The sequence below is a fragment of the Anneissia japonica genome, unplaced genomic scaffold (genome assembly GCF_011630105.1).
Source record: "Anneissia japonica isolate Jap-2015-1 unplaced genomic scaffold, ASM1163010v1 scaffold334_len275345_cov169, whole genome shotgun sequence".
NCBI lineage: Eukaryota > Metazoa > Echinodermata > Crinoidea > Comatulida > Comatulidae > Anneissia > Anneissia japonica.
The window spans coordinates 12,046-25,321 of NW_022716574.1; the positions used below are offsets into that span (position 1 = coordinate 12,046).

A 13,276-nucleotide genomic window follows, 5' to 3' on the forward strand; every position below is an offset into this window, starting at 1 on the left:
GAGCCAAAACTGATTCAGGATAAGAACTGTATTTTGTATTTCAAAACCTACCTTAGCTTGTTAATCCAATTTCTATAATGGCTGCCTATCGTCGTTACCAAAATACAATACCGATTATTATACAAATAGTACCGTACATTTACCTGTGATAAATCCAATATGAAGAGCCAACTTGGCCAATATATTTAATCGATTTGTAGTATATATTATTTTTATGTAGGCCTATTCATAATGAGCATACAAAGGCATGAAGCAGAATTTATTTTTAAGTTTTATATTGCTAATCATTTAAAAATTTCTTAAATTTACCTGAGGGGTAAACTGTTTATTTATTTATTCACGGGGCCGCATACACCATAATGAGAGAGGGACTGTTTTAAGCCGTCGTTAAAAATAAAATCAATACCAACTGAATAGTAACATAACAAACTAACTTAATATAATACATTAAACTACTAAAAATTAACCAAAAAACTGGTTTCCACACAAAAAAATCATTTCCATAGAAAGACAATAACTCCGAAAAGAGACAGACATTTTGAGATTCGATAATAATAATAGGCCTATAAGATTATCGGTAGTTACTGTATTTTTGGCAGCATCTTGTCAGGCATAGGCATACAGTTCAAATATTAACGTTTCTTTCTTGTGTCGTTTTAGTTCATAACATCTTTAAAATTAGAAATTAAATATTTAAGTTGATCTGTGGCTTTTCGATATTATCCAGATATTTAGAAACACTCCAACTACGGTTGCCTGTCGCGCAGGTGCTGTTGGGGAACATAGCGCCCCCTAGACTTGCTCGTGACGTACGTATGACGTTTTCGTTTTTAGGACAGACTTCAACATGGCGCATGCCGCTGCTGCACTGCTCGATGAGCTGATGGGCAGAAATCGAAATCTTCGCCCAGATGACGCAAATAGAAATATACGATGGGATAGCGAAGATGTAAGTAGTTTCTCCTATAAATTTTCTATAGATTTAAATTATGTGATGACTCATTTGGTACTTTTTAACACCACTGTTGTTTGTAGTACACCAGACCCCGCCTCGCGCAGGCACCGTCACCACCACACTTTTTCTTCTCAGCAGCGTAGTCTAGGCCTAGCCCTAGAGAACTAGGCCATATGCTACTTACTCTAGGCCTAGGGCCTAGTTTCTAGGCCCAAGGTTCCTCCTTGCTCAGGCCTAACCTGTCCTAGGCCGAAATATATTTTGGAATTGGGCCTATAAAAAGTGCCTTAAAAAAAATAATACAAACAAGTTGAAGTAACAATCATCAGGCAGGGAGGGAAGTGCTAGCATAGATAGGGCCTACCTACCACCAAGGCTAGACCTGCCCTAGCCGTACATAGCCTAGCCTATGACCTAGATGGCCCTACAGTACCTGTAGGTTTTTTTCTGAAAATTAGTCTTTGAATTTAAAACCAATCAATGCAATTATTTATGCAGCAATTACAATTAGGCACAAATTTGAGCTGATTTTTTAGATGTCCTCTACGCAATTAAAAACTTTACAGTATGGCAAGAATATTTTTAAGTTTTACAGTAACAAATGATAAAATGATTTGAACAGTATGAATGGCGGGGATTTAGAATAAAGCTACACCTGCCAACTCTAATGCATAATGCGCGAGTCTCAGGAATGAGCATCCACTAATTCTCATACCTATGTTGTATTATTTCACGTATAAAAGTTTTATAATTTAAGATAAAATGTATAGGCCGATTACAATGGTCATAAAATTCATAAAAATCAAGTGAATTTGTCTTAAAATGTGAATACAGGCCATATAAGAGTTTTTTAAATTAAGCTATAGGCCTACTGACCGACAACCGTAATCAGTAGCAGTTCCTTCTACCACTAAAATTTTAAAAAGTATGACAAAGACAGCATTCTGTTTCATTATTTTAACATAGGGGGTGTTATATACAAATTTAATTTTTTTTTTCCTGCTGACCAGCCAACAACAATTCATAAAAATCATAGTCTAGTGCAACATTGTGTTGATGAGGAAGCATAGATGGAACATAAATCACCTAGGATTTTGAAATAGGTTTAGTAAACAATGCCATTATGAAATCTAGTAACAGTTTAGTGTGTAATTTTTTGACAGTCAAAATACCTACCCAAGAATTTTAAACTAGATAACAAAACTTTAAAAAAAACAAGGCATCATTTTATTTTTCAACATTAGGCTCTTATATAGTTGGTTTTTATGACGACTTATTTGTTGACATGTATTTTTCATTCATATTATTTTCTCTCAATGCTGTAGGTATGCAAACACTTCTTGGTGCAGTATTGTCCACATGAGCTCTTTATTAACACAAGATCTGATCTTGGTAAGTGTATTTAAGGTTTTATATATGGCTTTTTTTCAATGAATCAGTGGGCCTGGGCTTCTACTAGAGGCCTAGATAAGGGCTTAACATAACAGCTACAGGGAAGTCTTTTGAAAGAAGCAGATTATTCATGGAAGTATTAGTGCTTATCACAAATACAAACCACTTACTGAACCAAAGGCTGTTGGGCTTGTGGGCAAAATGGGCCATGTGCTAGTTATCACTTTAAAAGAACTGTTGAGGGATTGTCTCTGGTGTACTTCCCAATTCACTGTAAAGTAAGTCTTCGGACTTTCATAGGTTATTGTTACAGGTGTATTTTTCACTCCAAAAAAAACATATTGCTCCAACACAATATTCTGATAAATTTAACTTTTTGCACAAAATCATAAAAACCCCTTATTTTCGAAACCTTCAAGCCTTCAATAATTAAATTGTTCATTTAAAAAAGAATCAAGTAAATACTTACTAATTTGTATTTGATTTTTTTTCTTTTAAATTTAGGACCATGCACCAAGCTCCATGATGATGAGTTAAGGAAGGCGTAAGTTGTACCACTTGTTATCACTGAGGTGCTAAGCCTCCCGCAAGTTCGAAGGAGTCTCCCAAAAAAATGTTCTCCCCACAAAAAAGCAAAAATTTCTTGGAAAGAAACCCTTTTCCCACAAATTCACAATCATACTATCAATTGTCACACAGAAGTCAACTTACCATGGGTACTGTACTGTATCGCCCAAATTAAATGTGTTTAGTAGAATACTGTATTTATCCAGATCTCCTGGATGTGGGTTCTTTCAACTTTGACCCATGTTGCCTGACCCAGGAATAGGGAGAAATTCCCAAATCTTTGTACTGTACGACTTGTGAAAATAAGAAATTTGACCCTTTTACCATGTTTGAGTCGTCATAAAATTTGAATTCAAAAATTCTTTATTTATCCCACTATTAAGAGTACACTGTCAGGACCCAAAAAAAAGTACCCCCTTCAATTACCCCCTTCAATTAAGAAATAGGAGTGTATCATTAATAAGGGTGTCTCGATTTTTGGAAGATTAAACATGTCAAGTGTGGGTTCGATTTAAGGATTTAATTTAATTTTCTAATCTAGTTATCAAGAAAGTTCAAGGTATAGGAAGATGGGATATGAAGAAGCGTTCCTTAGTTGCTTGGAGCAGATAATGCAAGATGTTGAGCGTCGCATCCGTAGAGGGCATTCTAGGCTAGCCCTCAATAACACTTCAAACTCGGTACGTATTTTGTTATCATAATTTACATTCCATTACTGTGCATTACCCTGATCCTTATGTATCTCATTATGAATATGTTTTACAATTTACCAGACTTGGCAGTTTTGAATAGTACCGCAAATTATAGATTCTATGTTGTCTTTGCCTACAGCTGCATACACCATTGAAAAACAAGAATGAGGAAAAGATTAAGCTTCTAACAGAAAAAATCAATGATCTACTAGAACAAGTGGAGCAACTGGGATGCGACGGAAAGGTGGAAGAGGCAGAGGGCACGATGAAGTTGGTGGATCAACTGAAGGATGAGCGAGAACAGTTACGAGTGGTATGCGATTATCTACAATATAAACTTTAATGAGGAAATTCCACCCATCTAACATGACCTTTAAAATGTTCCTACAAAACCTATTCTAGGATGATATATAACTTTGGGTTTATTAGTTTTCTTGAATTAATAATGAAAAATTGAAGTAATAGTATAAGTACATCTGAGAAAAACAGCTTCAAAGTTGTTCACATATGACTATATCCTGCACCCAATGAAGAGTTACAAAGCACACTTACAATTCCAGTCAACCTAAATATAATGTAAATGTTATGAAATCAGATGTTAATTTTGTTAATCATCAAGTCCCCGCTTCACCTTCATGCCCCCCCCCCCAAGACCCCTTCCCATTTCAATAGTTCTAGATACATCACTGGCATGTGCTGACACAAGTTTTCTTTTATTTCCAGTCTGTGGAATCAATAGCCTCCCAGGAGAAGCAGATGGAAGTATGCCAGGTGTGTGCTGCATTCCTGATTATCGGTGATGCGAAGTCGCGCGTCGATGAACACTTGATGGGAAAGCAACACATGGGCTATGCTAAAATCAAGGCAACAATTGATGAAATTAAGGTACATTGAATATGACAAGTCTTAGATCATATTTAGTCAAAAAGAATTTAAAGCAATTTTAGTTTATATCTTAATTGCAATATAAAGTAAACATTCATTGACATTAGTTATGTTTTTAAATGAGTATTGTTTGAATGTTTGCATGGGAAAGTAATAATATATTAAATGCTTTTGGTACGCCATGTAGGTATTTCTTAAAAACCGCATTTACTATATTTCATTAATAAACTTAAATTTTTTGGTTTTTGTAGAAAGAGCAGAGACGGCCAATAGAAGAATTAGAAGCTAAGCGACAAAAAGAGCGCGAGGAAAGAGAGAAGGAAAGAGAGAGGGAAAGAGAAGAAAGGCAGAGAAAGAGAGAAGAGAGAGAAAAAGAGCGCGAGAAAGAAAAAGAGGAGAGACAAAAACGGAAGGAAAAGGAAAGGAGAGATCGAAGGTCGCGCTCAAGGTCAAGAGATCGTCGGAGGAGGAGTAGATCACGTGACAGGAGGAGATCAAGAAGCAGGGACAGAAAACGTAGAAGCAGAAGTCGAGACAGGGACAGAGAAAGGGATAGAGACAGGTATATGATAGTTAAACTAAATATTTTGAATTTTTCTAAATCTGTGTTCTCTTAGTTGAATTAATTTTGACCATGATATGTAAAAGCCGGGCCCTGTCCAGACTGTTAATTTTATTTGAAAAAAACATGACATGTCTAAATATGGTCATGATGACATCACATCACGACCATATATAGGAAAATCATGACTATACATGGGCATACAAAAGGTTTTGTCAACAGAAAATTTGAAAATCTGGACAGAGCTTAATGGTAACTCTGTGGTTCTCCTAAAATGTCTGCATACTTCTTTAACTGCTTTTTCAGACGTAGAAGAAGTCGTAGTAGAGATCGCAGAAGAAGATCACGTTCACGAAGCAGAGAAAGACGTAGATCAAGGTCACGTTCACGCAGCAAAAAAAGGTATTCAAGATCAAGATCGAGGGACCGTCGTCGTTCAAGAAGCCGGGACCGGCGAAAGAGCAGAGATCGAAGTGATCGTGATAGAGAACGCAGTAGAGAGAAAGAGGTGGTGAAGAAAGAACAGAAAGAGGTGGAAAGTGAAGTTAAAGAACAGGAAAATGGTCTTCAACAAGAAAGTGAGTTTTGTTGGTTTTTACAACTAATAAAAATGGAATACTATAGTATATATGTACAGTATTTAATGTTAATAAAGTTGCTTAGACCTGATAAAGATAAATTTATATATTGTTTAGAACATTTTTTTTTTACATGCAGCTGAAAGTGTAGAAATGAAATTTTATTTTGTTGGCAGGTTTGCAAAACAAGATATTAAAAGCCTCAACTTTAAGTTGAGTGTATCAATTACAAGAGCATCCAGCCGTAAATCTATTGCTTCAAACAAATATGGAAGTTGTAGATATACTGTAATTACGTGGAAGCGTGTGACGCATTGTGTAAGGCATTGAGCTTTCAATCTGAAGGTTGACTCTGCTTGTGTCAAGACAATTTATCTGCATTTGCATCTCTTCACTCAGGAGTATAAATTGGTACCTGGTAGGAGGTGATGATTCGGAATGAAATTAGTAGTGCTGATTGCACGTATAATTAGGCATACTCCTCAGGGAGTGTGTATGGTTGACTCTGTATCCATTGAGAAGTTTTCTGTACATGTGCGCTATATAAATCTTAATAAATAAATAAAAATAAATAATTAATTTTACCATTCTACCTCACTGAGTTGGTTGTGATAATTCAGTATATTTTGAAATATAATTTTTTTTTTTTCAGATATTCCAAAAGAAGAAACCTTGGAAGAGATGGAGACATTAAAGGAACCTCACCAGTATGGAGAAGTGTCATCTACAGAGGATGCAAGTGAGCCAAACGAACCTGACCCAATCAAAACTGAGCTGATTGAAAGTGAGCCAATCAAACCATTGCAAATTCCAGCAGAGCCAATCAAAACTGAGATAGATTTTGAAGTCATGGAAAGTGAAATACTGGATTAAGACATACTCCTACTAAACCTTCAAACTAAAGGTGAGTGAATCGACGGCATGAAACTGAAACAGGTATCTTCCTGGCTCCTCTCCAGAACCTTCAAAAAGTTGATGTCTGAACTAAAGCCGTTTAAATTTGTGGGGGGAAAAGTGAAAATCACGATAGATCTATCAGGCGATATTAGAAATTTGTCGTACAAAATCCAAGTTTCATATAAAGTATTTAATTTTAAAATTTGGAATTTAAAAAAAATTTCATTTCCAAACAATTTTGGAATTACACTTAGGATACAATTGAAAAGCTTGTTAAAAAGTTAAGAAATTAAAAAAACAATTTTTTTTCTCCCAAAAAGAATAAGTATTAATTATTGACCTACAAACATTGCTTTTTGCTCGAAAAAAAACCAAAAAAAAAAACAATATTGAAAGCAGGCCCTGTTTTTTTTTTTTTTTTTCCAAAATGAGCCACTGCGATAATTCACTTAAGTGTAAGAGGATATACTAGTTATTGTTGTGAAAACAAAGTTCATCATAATTTCATATGTTATATATCTAATCATCCGGTGCTGAAACGTTGTATAAGGAGGTTGTTGAAGAAACAGGTCGCCCTTCTAAAGTGTGGTTGTCATGGCGACAGCAGCTGGACGGTCGATTGGTTTTAACAACCAGGTTTCTAACAGTGAGTGAAGCGGGATATGACACGCTATTTTAAGGTATGCCTCCCAGGCAAGTGACTGTTGGATCTTACACTATTTACTTACTGTAAAAAAAAAACACTGGATAACCGTGTGCAGTTTGTTGACTGAAGATTGCTGCCTATGTCAGTTTTTTACAACAAACCACCTATTTTTGTTTTACTTATACTATCAATTGTTAATAAAGAGTTGGTCTTGCCTATGTGGTTTTAAAATATAAGTTGATTAAGGTAGTTTGGTGCAGTTAAAATATATTTTAAGACTGTATTCTTAAAGAAATGTATTTTAAAAGCGTACTATAAGTTTACATTTAAAATCGATTAATAATTATTAATTTTCAATTAATTTACACATCGCAAATTCCACATTCAAATACACCCTCCCCTGCCCCTTTGCACACCCATGTACACACATTTGTATGTACTCAAGAAATATATATGAGTTGAATTATGCATTTACACCTATTCTTGAAAATCACATTTTTATGTATTAATCAATAAGTGTATTTCAAAGAATAGTACTAAAATTTTAGATCTAATATCCAATCCAAGCATACATAATATTCAGTTGAAGTAATATATACCTAGACATCTCTCAAAAATGTACTGATATACACCAACTTTCTCCACCCTCTCCACCTCCCCTCCCCACTCCCTAATTACACACACATTAACATAATTAGAAATTTCGAGAACCAGATTTTTACTACTGCTTTTTGAAGTTTCAATTTTTGGTATTTTTCTGCTTCTTTGTACTATGAATAACTGCATGCTGAATACAAGATTATTTTTGGTATCAATCTGAAATAACAAAGACAATAAATGATGTTTGTATTTTGTTGTGAATCATCAAGAAAGCAACATGATGGATGTTTTTTTCGAACCCATGGCAGTTATTGTGTCTCTTGTTTATTAACAGAAAAGTTGTATTTCAGGGTATTCCCTATTACCAATTGGAAAGCATTTGACTGTGCCTTATTAGTTAACCAGTACAAAAACTCTTCATCTTGTCAGTGCGAATGGATATAAGAACAGCCGGCCCAGGATACGCCATAGAATTATATTGACACAGAGGGAAGGTTTTCTTTCTCTCTGCACGCTTCTTGCCTTTATTGAAGGTTAGAGGTCACATGAAAGTTTTGCAGAAATATGCATAATAGATATTAATTTTTTATTGCATAATGGAGTTGTGCTTTGTAAATTGCATTGTAAAGTGAACTTATTCTTTCATGGTTGACATACAATCTTTCGGTGTACGGTTTTTTGCAAACCTTGCTTATGTATTTATCCTGTAGAAGCAATACTCCCAAAGCTTAAATCATATTGTACTCATGTCCATTTGTTATTGTTACACCGCAAATTCGTTTTTCTTCTCATCCAGTAGCAACTCTTTAAGCTCCATAAACTAATTCTCATTATGAGGTTTAGAGAGTGGAGTTTGTATTTATTTGTGAGAACAAATCCCTAATTCAGACAAGATTTGAACCCAGGACCTTTAAATTACAAGGCCGGAGTCTACTTAAATGCCATTAGGATTTTATTTTCACCATTAATGGACAATAGAGATTATTGTAAACAAGCATTAGTACACAGTTAAATCTTCTCAATAATGTTTGTAGAATGTTACTGAATCCTACATTCATGCATGGGTTATCAGTTTATGTGTACTGGTGTTTAGTCAGATAAATTTAATTCTGATTTTTAAAATAATTTTTTCTTTGATTGAAAATATGAGTGTAAAGAATGTTACACTCCTTTCATTGAACTTAAATTATTGTAGTGATTTAACAAGTTAAATGTTTGCAGTACACCATGTAGATAGTTCTACTGTTGTGTTTGAAGATTCCCAAAAAAGCAACAATTTTTTCAGAACTATCAACAAGGTGTACAGCGATCACTTAACACATTTAACAGGTTTTTGTAAAAAACAATTTATTTTTGTACTTTTTTTTTCTGCATTGAGGATGCTTTTGTTAAAAAACAAGCCAGACTATAAAATTGGCATTTTAATTAGAATGAATCCACACTAACTATGTTACATTCACGAGCCCACTATTCCAGCCCAAGCCATCTTCTGGTACCTCACAGCTCTTGAGATGTACAGGTATGGTTGGCGTACCAGCACAAAGCAGAAGTGATCAGACTTAATACTGTACGTGATGGGCAGAATTAAGTGGTGTCTCCTAAATTTATATATTATTCAACGTTGCTGGAATCCCTCTCACAAAATTGAAGTAACACATTTTTATTCATCTATTTAACAGATTTACATTAACTGTCATTTATGTTTATTTTGCTATATTTTCAACAATCATAGTGAAGATATTGAGCAACCGGATTGCATAGAAACTACAAGAGGTACTGTCCTTCCTTAATCTATACTAATAAAAGTCCCTGAAAACATCGGGACATTTTTGTTTTTTATTAAGACGGTTAATTTATCTGCGACTGTCTTGTGTGTTTCAATTACAGAGGTTTTTCGAGTTTTGATTGATTGATATGCTTCTACTGGAACACCGTGGTATAGTTGTGAACAGAACGAAGACATTTACAAATTGGTTTTGGAGGAATTGCCTTTAGTGTACAGGTGAACATTATATTAATAAAACAAATAAGTAGTTTCAACTTTACAATCAAACAGGAACCATAATTTCTTGTAACATTACTGTTTAAAGTGCACAGGCATAGACTTTTAATAAGAATATTTTTAAGTTTGTATTCAAAATGTCCCAGTAAAAACTTTGGGACTTTTGGCACACCAGACTTCTTTCAGACAAAATGCTTGGTGACAATTTTGAATAGTCACAATATTGTCATGGAATTGGTCTCATGTGTCCCACTCTTGTGCAACCATTGCCTTTGTTAAGCTCAAAATAAGTTTGTGTTTCTCCAAGCAAAATCTAATCCAGGATCGGTTTTTTTTTTCTTTTAATACTATTTCTTCAAAGAATAACTTGTGTTGTGAATCCAATATGAAAAGAAGCTTTTTATGCTTTAATTAATTTTATATCTTTAACCATCAGTTTTATCCTAATGCATTCCATTTTAGTACTCATGATGGAGATGAATGTTGATTAGTTATGAACTATGAAATTTGACCTCTGGCTTTATAACTGGGGGAAAATCCTGATTGACCCTGATTTCCAATTCATTACTGTGCATGGCCAACACAGCAAGCGAGTATCTTTGTTTCATTGGTGGTAGTATTCTTATAAAAACTCTATGCAAGTGAACAAACCACTGACAATAATATTCTGTTGTAAAATATAATTTTGTGTTGTTATTAAATTAATTGACTGCATACATAGTGTATTCAGTCAAGGGGGCTCGAAGCAACTTAGGTTTAGTTATTATTATTATAGATAGGCCTAGGCCTACTTGTAGCAGTAGTGAATGGGATATTATGTTCTTTAAATGTTCCTGTATTACATTAGTAGATTGGATTTTAGAAAAATATATTGTCCAAATGTAGATATACGTGATTACACATTCCAAATGTTTTGTATTGTTAATGGGCATGCTGATACCTATAAAGCAGTCCATTTGTTTCCCAATGACATCAGCGGTCGTGGTGTCAACTCCAGATCTGTACAGGTCAAGAATGCTTCAGTCGAGTCATCATGACCCCATCCTTGTTGTAGTATTCACATAAATGACAATTCAACCGTGCAAGGCCACATCGAGTTAAGTCTTGACCGTCTGCTTATCTGTACCATCATTTTACCAAGCAGGTTATAACATGTAGTAGTTAGTTGATGTGTTTCCCTAGATTTCGTCCTTACAGGCTGCCACTAGCAAGTATAGATTTTAACTTGATTGGCTAATACAGTAATATACAGTATTTGTTTTCATAAGTCAACTGTGATATTATCACTGTATCCCCAATCTTGCTCTAATCAAACCTTCGTATAATAATTTCCACATAGTGTATGTTTATTAGTATACATGTAAAATTACTCTTGTCAGGTGTTCAGAATTTATTCTCTAGCAATAAACTGCATATATCTTTATTATTTGTATCAATAATTGTTTCGAACCAGTACAGTATACAAACAAGTACAGTACAGTACAGTGTAGTAGATTGACTATTGTATCTGTGGTACACAAATGTTTGTACGGTAACTACACTGTACTCAAGCCTCAAGTAGTCTGTTTCATACCTGTTTCATATTGTCTGCGGTATTATTTAAAGGGTGGCAAGGGGATTAGGGCAGTGGGTGGCTCAAGATCCCAAGAATAAATTTCATCCCTGGTGCCTCTCACTGAAAAACATTTTAAGCAAAAAATCGCCTCATTGGCTCAGCTAGCATCCCTCACTATCTATTTTTTCTTCATTCCTGCCCCCTCCCCATGCCAGTACCCTAGATTTCAGTCACTGCATACTGTTCTTAGGTTTATGCCTCTGGTTTGGTGTACAGTTGAACTTGCCTAAGTCGAATCCAAAATGTCATTGAAAAATTGTTTAACTTAGATAAAATTTGACTTACAGATTGTTAATTAATGGAAAACACAACAATTTGTCTTGTAAAATAAGATTGACATTGAAATTATTCGAGTTCGGTAGAGTCGACTTAGGCAAGTTTAACTGTATTTAGCATTATGTACTGTAATATATCCGTTTGTTTATTCATGAGCCCACTAATACCAACGAAAGAAAACATCTGACATCTGGCAGCTGTAGTTGGAGATGGATGGATTATATTACACTAAGCACAAGTAGGTGGCGCTAATACTTGGAGATGGCCTAGGATCACACATATTTAGATTTTTTATTGGCCGTGAAGTGTAAGTTTAATTGTTGGCAATAAAAGATGTTTACTTGTTCAGTAAGAGTGTTTGATTGGTAGTTACCTCTTAGCCAATCAAAATCTCTTATTGTACAGTGCAGGTGTTTGATTAGGTATTACCTGTTAGTGTTTGATTGGCCATTAGCCATTTTAATTGGCAATAAACTATAGTTAATTGATGGATGGTGCAGTCATAATTTGGTTGGACATACACCATTGTGATGACTCGGATTTTGAATAGTAGAAAAGCTGTGTAAGTTTGTATTGGTTTCTGAATATTAATAAGCTCTTTGTCTTCGATTGGTCAATAAATTAAAACCTTTGATTGTCTTATTTCATGTTAGCAGTTACCTTTTGAATTTTAATTTGATTGGTCGTAATCTGTTCTTTGTAATTGGTCATGAGATTGAAGACTGATTGGTCTTCAGTGTATGTTTTGTGGTTCTTTGAATATGATTTGATTGGTTGAGTTATTTGATTGTGATGGGTGTGGGGGAGCCCTGAATTGATTATGAAAGTCTGAGAGTGCCATTTCCGGCCCTCTAGAGGTGAGGTGACATGTTCATAAATTGTTTTACCTCAGCATCTACCATTGTAGGACTGAGGTGGAGTAGACCATCCATCTTGGCCCCTCTAATTTGAATCCCTGTATCTGCCACTGGATAGTCATATTTCATTTATTTTATGCATTTTTTTTTTATAGTTTTTATTTAAATGTCAGCTGTGTGTTTGTTGATTGGTTATTTTTTGCTTCATCCTCATTTGATTGGCTATAAACTGTTAGTCACTTGTAATATATTCTTTAAATGTTGATGCTTGTTATTGGCAATTCATAACAATGATTTGGTGATATATAATTTTAAGTAAGTTAGGCCATATAATATGCTAATTAATTACCTGTTATGTGTGATTGTACGATAAAATTATAAGCTAAGACTTTTTAGGTAAAAGGTTAAACTTGATGACACCAAACTTAAAGATATTAACTGTTGATATCTACATTATTCAGCATCTGTGAGATCAGGACTAACGCCTGTTAACCATACAGGTACTTGAAATTGTAACCATTGAATGCTTAGACTGAACTTTGAGAAAGATAACAATAACCACCAGTGCATGTGCTGTATCTACAATATTCAACTATTGATGGAACGTTTGTCGCATTGGTATAATAAAGTGGATGTTTTGGAAACCATTGTGTTGAACTAATTTGTTCTGTTGATTTTGCCATGCAAATTATTGTAAAGGCTAGTTTCCTTAAGATTGCTGCAATGTCGCTGCACTGTCGTTATTTTAACAG

General features: G+C 34.6%; 2 protein-coding genes across 2 annotated transcripts in view; one reads left to right on the forward strand and one right to left on the reverse strand.

Moving 5' to 3' along the window:
* Positions 1–113, reverse strand: part of LOC117109786 — a 4,597-nt gene extending 4,484 nt beyond the window's left edge. Inside the window, exon 1 of the mRNA XM_033252204.1 lies at positions 52–113. The gene's annotated coding sequence lies outside the window, so the exon portion shown is untranslated. The remainder of the gene's footprint in view (positions 1–51) is intronic.
* A 697-nt stretch (positions 114–810) lies between these two features.
* LOC117109789 (luc7-like protein 3) lies at positions 811–13,168 on the forward strand. Its single transcript, XM_033252211.1, has 10 exons — positions 811–949; positions 2,281–2,347; positions 2,852–2,891; positions 3,456–3,594; positions 3,746–3,919; positions 4,330–4,491; positions 4,743–5,053; positions 5,360–5,631; positions 6,284–6,535; positions 9,662–13,168. The coding sequence occupies exons 1-9, from the start codon at positions 848–850 to the stop codon at positions 6,502–6,504; spliced, it is 1,488 nt and encodes a 495-aa protein (XP_033108102.1). The 5' UTR covers positions 811–847; the 3' UTR covers positions 6,505–6,535; positions 9,662–13,168.
* Positions 13,169–13,276: the final 108 nt, after the last annotated feature.